The 14258-nt window shown below is 36.6% G+C and overlaps 2 protein-coding genes and 1 pseudogene across 2 annotated transcripts; all 3 read right to left on the reverse strand.

Annotated features, from left to right (window-relative positions):
• Window positions 1-2540: 2540 nt before the first annotated feature.
• Window positions 2541-3608, reverse strand: LOC115229595. Its single transcript, XM_029799924.1, has one exon. The coding sequence runs from the start codon at window positions 3606-3608 to the stop codon at window positions 2541-2543; it is 1068 nt and encodes a 355-aa protein (XP_029655784.1).
• Window positions 3609-6920: 3312 nt separating this feature from the next.
• On the reverse strand, window positions 6921-12068 carry LOC115229596 (annotated as a pseudogene).
• A 1153-nt stretch (window positions 12069-13221) lies between these two features.
• Window positions 13222-14258, reverse strand: LOC115229597 (transcription factor SOX-14-like). Its single transcript, XM_029799925.1, has 2 exons — window positions 14189-14258; window positions 13222-14156 (listed from the first exon to the last, which is right to left on the reverse strand). Exon 2 carries the CDS (start codon window positions 14149-14151, stop codon window positions 13222-13224), a length of 930 nt encoding a protein of 309 aa, XP_029655785.1. The 5' UTR covers window positions 14152-14156; window positions 14189-14258.

The raw sequence follows: 14258 nt of genomic DNA on the forward strand, positions 1-14258 counted from the left end.
TATTTTTACCACTTTTTTCATGTATAAATTCAAATGAATTCAATTTATTGTTGCTAGATATAAACATAAAGTTAAACAGGAAAATATTATTGATTTTTGACAATTGTTTAAGTCATAAAATTAGTTATCACAGTAAATTTATTGGAATATTATTCCATGTTGTGAACGAAATTGATTCCCAAAGACATGCTGAATTGTTATTTATTCGCAGATGAGACTTCCGATTCCTTGGGTGAAAAGGCAATCAGCTTTGTTCAGGAGATCTGGTCCCGGATTTGATAAAGATAATAGAGGCTGATTCTTTTTCTATTCCCCAATACAGAATTTTATTATATGGGTTGAATTGGAACACCACAGGGGGACTACCTATCTCCAGTTTTATTCATCATATACCTGGAGTCTACTGAAAGCTCTCAGAACTATTTCTGGAGAATTAATGCCAATTGAATTATATGATACAGACTTTGTGTCAGAAAAAGATCTTTAACTTGTTTATGAAAAAAATTCATAACGAATTTAAGAACTGGTCCCTGCACGTTAATGAAGAAGTTCGATTTGTCTGTTAATGTGGCGAGTGAGTTGTCGTACTCACCCATAATGCAGAAACAACAACCCATCAATGTCATATTCTACTCATTATTGGCATGCTTATGCTGTACACTGACGGCACAGGTTTGGGGGGTGGAGTGCATCTTCGTGCGATGGATCTGGTCGAGAATGTGTCTCCGGCAGTCGATAGAATTAAATTAGCATTTCGGACTTGTCCTTCAAGCTTAGGCCCATGCTTGGGTTTTTTATTTGGAAAATATTAGATTAGGGTTTATTTAAATGAAATTGACGATTGAATGTTAAATAATACTGTTCACAATAAAAGCAAAATTGTCGAATTTAGGATTCACAATTATATTACAAATAAAAAATGTATTGTCTTTTTTATTTGTGTTTTTGGATCTTTCTTTGATTTTTAATATGAAAGAATTAAAAATTGATTTATTTTGAAAATCCGGGTTTTAATGTTTAATTTAAATGTATTAGTAATTCATGTCGTTGTTTTGTATTGTTAATGTATTTCAAACAATTTTTCTAATACGTGAATTTTAGGTTGCTGATTAAAATGCACTAAATATTTTAGCGCATGTTTAAACAAGGCGAGTTTAATTTATATTACTTATTATGTCATTTTTGCAATTTATATTAAGTAAAAATTTCATTACTGATCGATCGAATCGAGGTTTTCTTTTGAAATTTCTATAAAATAAAAATAAATTGTTTAACTAAATCTCCAAAGAGGCTAATCCGATATTTGTTTTTATAATCTTTTTTTTATTAAATCGTTTATTCTCGAGAACACAAATGGTCACATCCATCCATAATTGTTCGATTTAATTCTTTTAATAGCCATTTTCTTATACACGTTTACATCCTGATTTTAACTAAGTCAAAATTAGTCAATTTAAATTTGATTAACTTTTTTGAAGTTTATTTACTGTCGGAACAAATTACTTGTTTTCTGACAAACATTTTATTTTTGATATCAAGTGAAAATTCAAATCACCGCCCACATAATTTTGGTTCTTATATTAAAATAAAAAAGCTCAAACATTATCTAGAAGAAATAGTTGATAAGATGCTAGCGCCTTATCAAAAGTAGCGTTAATGCCAGTTGTCAATGTAACACCACAGAAAGGTGGAATCTTCAATTATGATAAACAAATGAAATTCAGTCTCAAAAACCAAAAAAAGTGCAGATCCTGCAATACAGAAAAGTATCCAGGATGTAAATAATAAAAAACCAACTTACTTTTTGACAAACTCGAGAGAGACTCACCCCCAAAACCAGAACTAATCAGGATAATCTTTATAAATACCCTTCTCTCAGACAACGAGCACCAGCTGATTGGTTAACCAGCGTCATTAAGATGAATTTTTGAGTAATAAATAAACTAATCTTTCTGCAATTAGAAAAAACATATTCTGCCTAAATGAGTTCACAGTCTCAAAAATACCAATTTATAGTACAGAATCGAGAAAGTCCTAATAACTGTAACTCGTTAAAAAATAAGCCAATCAAGGATGGACTACTCTGAATAACGCGCTTAAGAACAAACCGAAAATACTGATAAAATCTAATTCCGTTAATAACTACCGACTTGTGTATCTTGTTTTTAATATTACTTAACCAATTTGATAATCAAAAGTCATTCGAAAACACTTAGTATAATTTTAATCATTACGAAGTTTTAAAATTCGGGTACATTTTCATCCAGACACGAGTTCACTCAAAACAACAAAAATCTTAAAAATAAATAAAATCGACTAGAAGCAATATGACATTAAAACTGTGAAAGTTTCTTTTTTAAGCCCGGGTTTTTATTTATGAGAACTATCAGGTCAAAAACCACAGAAAAGCAATTTTTACTTCATGGACCAACAGAGTAGGCAATCTTGGAGACTCTTGAAATAATTCAGCTTAGTGTTTGACTAATGAAATTATTATTATTATTAGCACTGTCATAGGAACATAATGTAATTTAAACTAATTAAGTTCCCACATGTGCCACATATGAGACTATCTTTTCGGTCATAATTTTCCATGATGTGCGGTTGTATGCTATACTCCTGAGAGTATCTAGGTCGTCTCCATTTTTCAGTTGTCTTTTAACGCGTTGTAGTTCTTTTGAGATTACAATAGGTAATGTATTTCGTGGGCGTCCTCGGGACGCAGATCTTTCGTCCTTTGCGTAATATGATTCCATTGCCCAGTTAGCATAAACATCCTGGTCGAGTCTTAGAATGTGGCCCAATAGGCGCCAACGTGCTTCGGTAATGTCCACACTGACGGGTCTGCTGTTGCAGATATTGTATAGGGTGGAGTTCTTGATTTTCTTTGGCCAGTTGATGCCAATAAGAATTCTTAACTGTCTTCTATGGAATGCATCAAGAGATTTTGATTCAGACTCAGATATTCCCCATGTTCCTCCGTTGTACAAAAGTATGGGTTTAATAAAAGCATTGTATAATTTGGCACGTAAGGCCGTTCCAACCTCGCGGTTTCGTAGCCAAGTGGTCCGCAGTTTGTTAAGTGCAACAGTCGATAGCATCTTTCTCCTCATAATGTCTTCACTATCTCCTAAAAGAGTTCCAACTTTTTTCGAGTTTCGCCATTTTTCGTCTGTTCTATTTGCCTCCCGGTTGATTGTTACATATTCGGTTTTTTCTATGTTCACTTTTAAGAACCATTTTTCCAGTGCCTGGGGAGCAATGTTCAGCAGTTCTTCGAGTGTCGACTTATCATGAGACAAAAAGTCTACATCGTCGGCATATATCACTTCAGTTATTGAAGTAGTCTTCACTAGTTTTCTCAGATCTCTTAGTGCCGCTTCAAGATAGACAATGAATAGTACAGGTGATATTGAATCACCTTGGGGCGTTCCAATGCTTGTTTTGAAAGATCTTGATTGTACGGGTCCGATCTTCACCGTTAACTCGGTGTCTATAAGTAGTGCTCGAACCATTCTGATCGAGTCATTGTCAAGAATAGTTTTGAGGATCTCCATTAGCTTGTCTCTGCGGATTGTATCAAATGCCCTGCTCATATCAATGCCCATATTGTGGTCGCCATTTTAAATTTCTGAGATATGGCACAGATCCATCTATGTCCCCATACTACATCTGCAGTTGATCGCCCAGGCCTGAATCCACTTTGGCTAGCCGACAGATATTCATTAACAGGGTCCTTAATACGTTCCAGTGTTACGAGCGAGAAGATTTTCCTTATTGTGTTCAAGAGTATGATTGGGCGAATGTTGTTAAGAGGACCTTGCGGCTTGTTGGGTTTTTGGAGAGGAATTAGCGTTCCTTTCCCAATAGGCGGTATGGTATTTCCATGGAACATCTCGTTCAGGAGATTTGTGATTATAGTTGAGATCTCCATTGGGGAGTACTTTATCAATTCACCGTTGACTAATGAAAGAAGAGATAAAAACAATTTTTTTTCTTTTTCAAAGCAAATAACTAAAATTAAATTTTTGTGAATATTTTTTAATCAAATATTTAAAATAAAATTCCCTTATTCTTGTTGTGGTATGGAAAATTCAACAGAAGATTGTCTAAACAATTGTTTGGAGTCTGACCAGTCAAACAAAACCTCAGACAGCCAGACTAACCTCAAAATCACATCATTCAACTACAAATCACCCCTCAGTCGGGAAGATAGGCAATTAATAATATCACATTTTAGTACTCGACATATTCTTGTAGACACACAAAACGACGGTTTATTTAATAAGATAATCTTTTAGACACAAACCTGATCCAAGTATGAGGGCATTAAGCATTTCTGTAGTCCCCAAAGCCCCTCTCCAGCTCAATATTCCGGGATTTTGACCCTCTCCACATTCCTACTCCAGAAAATGGCGATCCTTTTATAGCTTCCAGCACAAACCTCAATTCGATAGAATTTCCCGCCATTTCTGACTTCCCGGAGCAGTCTCCTGAGGTGAATGTCCCTAAAAGGACTCTGGCAGACCAGCTTTTAGCACTGTATAAATCAACGACCCTTGAAATTATGGGTTTGGAGTTTTTTTGCCAAAAAATAGACAAATATGAGTCGGAGGTTGCGAAATGGCGAGAATCTGAGCTCAATTTGAAGAAAAACGTGGAATGTATGAAGAATGACTACACGGCACTGGAAGCCTCATTTCATAACCTCCACGACCGATTTGAGAAGGCTCGTGGTCTCCTGGTAGAGTCTGAGCAAGTTTGGGAGAGGGGTCTATTCGATAGGCTCGGTCAGAACTGGAGTCGACGAATGGCTTGTTGAACAAAGAAGTAGAAAAACTGACAGAAAAATATAATTTGTTGTTGGAGAAGGCGCAGAATAAGCTTGAGGAGTTAGGATGGGTGTATTATGGTTGTAGGGCTAATTCGGCTATTTGTGAAATGGGCAATCAACATAGCACTGATGTGGCTGCTGTCGAGGAAAATTATCGCAAGATTGAGATGAAGAATGCCTATTTGGTGAGTTGTCTCAATGCCAAGGTTTTCTGATTTTCAAATCTCAGGAAGCCGAGTTGGCCCAAATAAAGACAATTTTTAACCAATATATGACCTAAGTTCATTCTGTTTTAAATGCTTTTCTATAATTCGTTCATGTATCTTTAATGGAGAGTGGATAGCTTTTAAATACCCAAAGATTTAGTAAAGAGTCGCGGATTTGATAATGAAATTACACAAAGAACAAAAAACTATATCAGAAGAGGGTTAGAACAAGTTTAATATTAGTAAAATTAAAAAATGTAATTATTCGGTGTCGATCATGAATTTATCATTAATGTTAATTAATTATCATATTTAACGGCTGTTTAAAATGATTGAATATCTGAAATAAATTTTTCATTATGAATGATAAAAAGAGAATAATTATTAATCTAACTAATTTTTTTGATTTTTGCTTTGATAAAATAGTTTGACTTGAATAAGACACAATTTCAATGGATAACTCTCAAATGCGTATTTAGTTGACTAAAAACACAATTTCATTTCAGTATCTTGCTACTAATGGGAGAGTGGATAGTTTTTAAATGCCCATTCAGTTCACTTGAATGAGACAAAATTTGTCTATTTTGTTGACCAAAATGATACACAATTTCATTCAACTATCTTACTACTAATGGAAGAGGATAGCTCTCAATAAATGCCCATTTAGTTGACTAGAATAGCACACAAGTTGCCTATTTAGTTGACTTGAATGAGACACGATTTCATTTAAGTATTTTACTACTAATGGGAGAGGAGAGCTCTCAATAAATGCTTATATAGCTGACTTGATTGAGACACAATTTTATTCAACTATCTTGCTTTTCTATAATTCGTTATTCGTTCATGTATCTTTAATGGAGAGTGGATAGCTCTCAATAAATGCCTATTCAGTTCACGTGAATGAGACAAAATTTTGTCTATTCAGTTCACTTCGGACTCTCCTTCCTACTCTCGATTAGTCACAACTAATGGGAGAGGATATCTCTTATGCCTATTTAATTGACTAGAATGAGACACAATTTGTTTATTTTGTTACCGAATATACAAAAACTAATAAGGACGGTCATTGAACTCTCCCAGGTTGCTTTGATGACTGTCATCTACAACATTATAAACAATCCAAACAATAATCCCCACGAAACTGGCCATAGTTCATTCCATCTATCATATAAACACAAATAAATACACGAAGGACCAGAAAAGCGAGAACCAGATGGCCGACTGTAAACAGGAACCGGCCTCCGAGGAACCTCGAGTGGCTCAGTCCCCTCCAAACCAGGTATTTTCCCCACATATTTACAATTTTGCATATCACTGAGAATAGTCAGCACATCTGACTCTCCTTCCTCCTCTCGATTAGTCCCTCCATTGGCCACAAACTCAAGCTGAGATTGATCCCCAGGCTGATAACGCGTCCAGAACTTAATAGAATGGTCATTCGACCCAGAAACAAGCAAATGGCCAAGAGGATGCCACGACAGTGACCACACAGTACTGTCATGGGCGTCCTGCACCACCCCAATCTCCTTCTCAGTCCCCACCGACCAGTAGAAAATAGACCCATCATTCCCCCCACTCGCAAATACATCCCCATAAAGCGGATGCCACTCCAATACTACAACTCCCCCAATAAGGGTACCACTCACTTCCTTCTTGTGCCCCACAAATGACTGAATTGGCACACTCAGCTTCCTCGTATCAAATAATTTGATCGTCCTGTCCTCCGATCCCGACAGTAGTCGATTCCCGTCCACACTCCACCGGACATGAGTCACCCCTGCCTTATGCACGTGACTAAACCCTCCTATATATATTTCTACAGTGTCCTCAGACTAGTCTCAGTCCGGGGGTCCCAAAACTTGATTGGACGTTGGGAATCCCTACTTCCGGAGACGAGGAGCCCCATTTGAGGGTGCCAATCCACGGAGGACACATCCGCTCCGTGTTCTACACTCCCCATACCACGGAATACCACGGAATATCCTCTCTTCTCGACAGGATATGAAATCCCAGACCCTCACTGTCCCATCGTTGGAGGAGGAGGCGAATTTGACGTCGTTGGGGGAGAAGGACAGTGATCTGACTGACTCCTTGTGGGCCTGGAACATTTTTACGTTGTTCATGTTGGGCTGCCAGTATTTAAGGAAGCCCAGACTGTCCCCCGAGACCAGCCAGTTGTCGTTGTGACTCCACGCCATTGCCTGAATTGCCTCATCGTGGGCCTACTGCTTTAAAATATCACCAACTTGCAAAATTGTCTCGAAATTGAAAACCAGGCCATTCCAGAGGGTGAATTCTCCACTGGCCGAGCCTGTGGTCAATCTCCGGCCATCGGGAGTCCACTAGTCATATTTAGCCCACTGACCATGACAGTGTAGATTGGACACCTCTTCTTGTTGGTGGCTTGTTTGACAAATCGAGTGCACGTGACTGAGACTGCACTGGATAGAGAAGGGCAGGGCTTTCTTGTCTGGTTGTTTTATTTGTTTTTATTACTTGGAAGGCGTATAATTCGTTTGGTTGAATGCACTGCTTTCTTCGGCCTGGGAATTTTGAGATGTGTCTGTTTTGTACATAGTAGAGGGCAGAGGAGTTATAGTCGATTGTTTTACGGTATAATGACTTTCTTAAACGTTTTCCGTCGAAGGTCAGTTTTACGTTTGGCCGGGAAATGGAATCTTCTGTTATCATTTTTTTGTTGTACCACTACGATTAATAAAATTGTTTTATTTATTTTTAATATATTTTATTATTTGTTGTAATATAATATTTACTTTTTACTAATACTTATAAAATTAAATTAACACTTTATTAAAATTTAAAATAAACAATTTTTCTTTATTTTAATGTAGTTATTTTTTACAATAAATAATATAAAGTTAAAAAATTTATATAAAAATTAAACAACTAAAATAAAATAAATATATCAATATTCATCAGATGATTCTTGTGGTGCCATCTATTATAGTCACAAAACAAGCTCACTCGAATACTACTGGGACGAGCCTGAGACCTGATATACAAACTATCAACATGTGATGACTGTCCCCACCCAGTCCCATCAATATCTCTGTGTCCTGCATGATACACAGTCCCCGGAACAATCCTCCCAACTTCAACAAAGTCAACAGACTTGACTGACTTAACCATTCTCACAAGCTTGGAGGGAAAATTCCCGACTTGCAAAGTTCTGAGATTCTGCCCCCTCCACTCATAGTCATCCCTCCAATCAATCACAGCAATACAGTCACGTGCTGTCACCTTCAGCCCCCTCTCCCACCTGTCCTTTGCCTCAACCACTGGAATACACATCTACACTCAATATACCACTCATTACATCATTTAGTTGTAGAATTAATGATATAAATGAAGGTCTCTTCCTTGAGACCCAAATCCGCTTAAGGATGCCTTCTAAGGGGAAAGGACAGGTGTCGTTCTTAGGGAGTGTCTTCTCTTTGTGTGCCACCAACAATTCTTGGGGACTGAAGCCTTCCCAGGGGGGTGTTTTATGTGCAAATATTTCCCAAACAGTCACTCCAAATGACCACACGTCACCATCTTTGGTTATTCTAGAACATTCTAGAAGTTCTGGGGCTCGCCAGGCTGGGTTGTTGAGAGAGAAGTCACATGGGAGGTAATAATCGGTTATTTTGACCACATTTACTGGAGAAAGAAGGACTTGGCTGGCAGAGAGAGAGCCATGGATAATATTATTGATATGTAGAAAGGCCATTCCACTGGCTATTTGTCTTGAAAAGTGTAGGAGTCTGTTTATTGGGGGGAGAATAGGCTGATCATTCAGAAATTCTCTAAGGGTCCCCCCTTGGATAAATGTGGTGATTATGAGGAGTGGGGATTCGACTGTTAGGCCTATTAACTGGACTAAATTGGCATGTTCCAGACTAATGAACATATTTCTGTCCAGTTTTGAGGGTTTTGTGTCAATAGATTTGACTGCCACTCTCATTCCGGCCATAAATCCTTCATGGACAGTCGTGCTCTGTCCACTGCCGATGAGGCGTGTGTATGTTATGTCCTCATGTGGCACACAAATGACGGAATCAGCAGATGTGGATTGGTTTATTGCTTTTATTAATATTCGTGCAGAATTCTTGTTTATTCCCACTGATTTGATGAGTTTAATACTCAGTTGAGAATGTCTATTGGTATAAGAGGGTGGGTGTACTCGGAGATTTTACTTTTGAGAGGATAGTAGTGGTGGAGGAGGCCTAATTTGGCCATTGTGTATTTTAGAGTAGATTTGTCAACTGATGACATCAAGGCACTGATTAGATACCACAAAATAGTGTATTTTTTTCGGATTAAGTTTTATTTTATTCTAAATATTGAACAATTTTTTAATTTATTTTTATTTTTAAATAATTTGTTTTTTTGTGATTACACTTTGTAAATAAATTATAATTTATAACTCACGTGCTGGCTATTTTCATTAAGTCACAGGAAAAACCATTTTTTAATCTACAGTTGAAACTTTCTTAATTTTATTCTGAGAATATTTTTTAGTTTATAAAAAAAATATTTATGATGTTTATGAAAACCCAGAAAATTGATATTAGTATATTTTAATGGTTAATAGGGTGTTCTGTTATTATAGTTGTCGGGAATGGAAAAGTGACAAAGTCCTGGTCCTCTGCGGCATTTGTCCTTGTATGACATTCTGTGTTGTTGTACTTTCTATTTAAATTCAAAAAATAGCAAAACCTCATAAAATTCGTTCATTTCGGCCATTTTTTTGGGGGACGAATTTAAAAAGTCGAAATAATTTTTAGGGAAATTAGCTTTTCGAGTGTTTTGTCGTGCTTCCCAAACAAGGTTGGGTCTGTTTGTGAAATACGTGGGAATCGACCCTCCTTTAATACTCCCAGACTCCTCCACGCATTTGAGACGATTATAAATAAAATAATCCGCACTTATATTCCCAAATGTATCCCCAAAACGATACTTTGTTGTCGGCACGTGTCCTAGGTAGCTGCCATGGCTTAGTTAGTTCACATTTACCCCGGCATTTGACTTGGAATGCAGTAAGTGGATTTATAAGTCGTTTCAGCGTTCTTCTTTGCCTCGCACATTATTTACTTATGTTTCCATGGGTATTCCGATTTATGAAAATAGTCCATTTTTATTAATTTGATAAAAATAAGCTTTTTTATTAAACAGGTTTGGAAAAAATTGTGTGAAATATCACAAAACTGGAAAGCCTAAACTTTCAATATGGCCGGAATATTTTAACTTCTTGTCTCAAGGAACTGGAAACCTTCAAAAATAATGCACGAATGTGTCTGGCTGTTTAGAGAAAGAAAAGAAGCTCCAAATTTCAGCTCTCAACCAACAAAGGAACTGTAATATCGTACTCGGGGGAACAGGCGAAGCTTATAGCGGATTTATTTTAACAACACTGAGCCAATTTTGTTTTGCTCTGGCTCACTGCGATTCCTGAGGAATATAATCACTTGCCGGAGTTTACAAAGGCAGTTAGCAGGCTTAAAAACAATCGACGACATCAATGCGAAGCTTCTGAAATACGGACCATTTTAGACCTAATTTCTATAAAATCTTATTCCTTGTCTAAATATAGAAATTTGGAACATTAAGAATATACTCAACGATATGTTTGTCACAAACGACTTACTCCTGCTTGGCTCTGGGGTCCTAATTCCTATTTAAAAGTCGGACAAGTCCGTTGGCCCAGTAGAAAACCTCTGCCCAGTCATTCTGCTGAACTGCCTCAGGAAGATTCTCTCATTGATTGTGCTGGATTGAATCAAGGACAGATTTTTGTCTCCAAATCACAATGGTTTAAAGAAGGACGTTCAACTGCAGACGTCTGTGGAGTCACCGATGGCGGTTCACAACACACCAAAGATATAAAAAGGCATCAATATGTCAAAAGCGTTGACTCCATCCGTCGAGATTTACTCATGAAGAGTTTAAACGAAGATGACATCAAAATGATAAGAGTATTACTAACAAAGACGAAACTTGCTGTTCGTCTTGGAACAACATCGTCCAGACCTTTCCTGACAAATGTGGGAACCTCTCAAGGCGACTTTCTCTTGCCTCTGCTGTTTGTGATCTACTTCAAGGCTGCCTTGCGAGATTTGAGAAGTCTATATGGTGCAAATCACCAAACTAATTTACGCTGATGACTTTGTGTCGACCGACTATTGGTGATTGCACCTGGAAAATGGTTTCTAATTATGAACAAAACCGATGTCACCTTCGAATAGCCAGCTTATGGAGACTGTCGAAAAAGCTTGGCTCACTGCTTGGAGACCGGGAGAACATAATGCGCAGAAGAACTCTGGACGCTGCTGGTATAAAAACCGTCATAAAAAACTGGCTAAGAAATTGACCTCTCACTACGCTCAGAATCTACAATGCCTTTGTAAAACCCGTCTTAATGTATAATTCATCTACATGGGGCATTTCTGATACCGAACTAAGGAACAAACTGACGGCTGTTCTGCAACATGAAAAACCCTAAACAATTGCGATGATCTGGACGAACTCTGCAGACAGGCCCAAATCCGCAGAAAGCGGAAAACGGTGGTTAAGCAGGTCGTATCATATGTGGCACGTGAATATGACTTATTCTGTTCTTGTTCCTATGGGAAGTGCTATAACAACAATGGCACGTGCTAAAAATTCATATGTCAAAAATAAAAAAATTGTCCTAATTTGTTGGTATATGGTATACAATGATACAAAAAAAGAACAAAACACAAAAATAAGATTCTATCTCTCCCCCTTATATCTCCTGTCCAAAAATCACCAAGTCCTCTCAAAAAATAAAAAACAAATAAGAGCATAATAATCAAACAAACAAATTAGACATTTTTATCACGATTTGATTGCCAAATAAAGATCCTGCTCATATTGACTTCCAGAATAGTCTTCTGGTCCTGAATATAGTTGAGCCGCTCATCCAACTTGGCAATCTGTCTGAGTGCTTCCTTATAGTTCTTGTCTAAAAATGCTTCTGCCTCATCCAACTCATATTCCATCATTATATTCGCCTGCATCCTTTATAACACATTTATACTCCCAGCAGTAAATACACACTCGATACTGAGCTTATTCGAGCCTTCGAATAGACCTGACTACAAAGCAGATAACTGCACGTGAGATCCTCGTCTCCACTCAGCGTCTTTAGGTGTCTTACTGAGTCCAAGGAAGCCGTAAAGTCGGGGATTTGTTTCAGGTAACTTGATATTGAGAATCAATGATTTAAACCGAGATTTGCTTAGAGAAAAGTTTGATTCGATGTATCTGAATTTCCTGTGTAGATCTTGGAATCGTTCGAGTGCTCCTTGTGCGTCCCCTTTATTGAGTTCCATGAAGGAATCTACGTCTTCCTGGAATAAATTTGGAAATTTATTTTTTATACCACAAATTCGGCTTTTATAAAATGATCAAAATTGTCTGGATTTTTGCTGATAGTTCCATTACCGTTTTCTGACATTATTTCGAACAACTACGCACAACAACTGAAACTCAGGTTTTTAATTATGTATTTAAAAATATTAAAGATAATAAAAAACTTCAAATATTAACCATAGAAAAAAAAATAGAAAAATTATTCTGATTCTTATTGTTTTTAATATCTACTTCACCCCCCACAGTAAGCCATCACTACAAACTTGCTACAAAGCCTCTGGGAATCAGTTCTATTAGAATTTAGTATTAATCGGGCTCATAATGACAGAGTTGTTAACTTTTCTTATTAGCAGTGCTTACTGACTTTGTCCCAATATAATACTTGATATGTGGTTTAGAAATTTGATCAAATAATTTTTTGTGTCTTTTTGGAATATTTAAATGTTTCTTTTTTGGGTGAATTCGAGAATTTCCCTGAGAAATTTGTATTTTTATTTAAAAAATGGCGGATTCGAGAGAGTTTATTGCATTCAAATATTTCATTTTTTGTTTTAGTTAATAAAAAACGCCAAAGAATTATTTAACCCTCATAATTTCTATTTATGGACAATGAATAAGATTTTATGGAAATTTGGTCTAAAAATGAATTGTACATAGAAAAATAAAACAAAATTGTAGTAAAACCGTTAGTAAAATCGTATAAAATAAAATAGTTTTGCTAAGCCTAGTATTGCATAGCACATTAGTGGTGAGTGTGATCCATTTGAAACTACAGAAATATTATTAAAAAAAAACTTTTCCAGAGTTATGTCGACGTTGTGGGTCATATCTTGATTGGTAAATTGAATAATCGGTTGTTTCTTGATTATTTTGTAAGGAATTTCGATAGTAGTCAAAACTGGATGCCAGCTGTATTCCGTTCTCAGGGTTGATTTGAGGAATAAAATTCGACATTTGCTGATATTGGACAAACGCGTTTGGATTGTGAGGGAATTGTCCGTTTTGGAAACTAGTTCCAAAGTTGGAATATGCTTGATAGTTAAATGGATTTTGTTGAGAGTACAAATCAGTCAATGGGGGTCTCGTAAAGTTGCCATTTTCAGGGAAATAATTTTCACTGATATTCATGCTATGACTGGATATAGGATGTGACACAACTTGATGTGTCATGTCCATAGGAATAAAATGATGGTCCTTTTTTGCCAGATTTTTGTTTTTTCTACGTGGTCTGTATTTATAGTCCGGGTAGTCTCGCATGTGGATAGTTCGAAGTCTTCTGGACTCTTCGACGAAAGGTTTTTTGTCTTCCTCGGATAACATCTTCCAATTATTTCCCAATCTTTTTGAAATTTCAGAATTATGCATTTTTGGATTTTCCGAAGACATTTTTTTACGTTGGACTCTCGACCAGACCATAAAAGAATTCATTGGTCTCTTGATTCTATTTTTTCCATTCGAAATTGGAGCACTTTCAACGTTCTGGTCTTGCTGGTAGTTAACAATCGAAGTTGATTGAGGATTGTTTTCAAATTTATCGGAGATTGAATTGTATTCCATTTGTGGAGCGGAGTACACTTTTTCCAAGTTATTAGAAACATTGAATTTGTAATGAGAATTATAATTTTCGTGGTATTTCTTTGATAATAAATTACCCGTTGAATCATTCTGATTGTATTCCAATTGTTGAATAGACATCAATTTATGCTGTTCCATTTACTCTATAAATTATTATGAAAATAATAAGACCAACAAAATCTCCACACTCAAACTTTGTTTGCGAAACAATGACCATTTGTTCTCTTGAATAGTCGAAATAACGC

This window comes from Octopus sinensis, unplaced genomic scaffold (assembly GCF_006345805.1).
Source record: "Octopus sinensis unplaced genomic scaffold, ASM634580v1 Contig13153, whole genome shotgun sequence".
Classification (NCBI taxonomy): Eukaryota; Metazoa; Mollusca; class Cephalopoda; order Octopoda; family Octopodidae; genus Octopus; species Octopus sinensis.

What these genes read in the sequence shown, in the direction of transcription:
- LOC115229595 (XM_029799924.1), bottom strand. Translation starts at nt 3,608, where the DNA reads ATGGGCATTGATATGAGCAGGGCATTTGATACAATCCGCAGAGACAAG.
- LOC115229597 (XM_029799925.1), bottom strand. Translation starts at nt 14,151, where the DNA reads ATGGAACAGCATAAATTGATGTCTATTCAACAATTGGAATACAATCAG.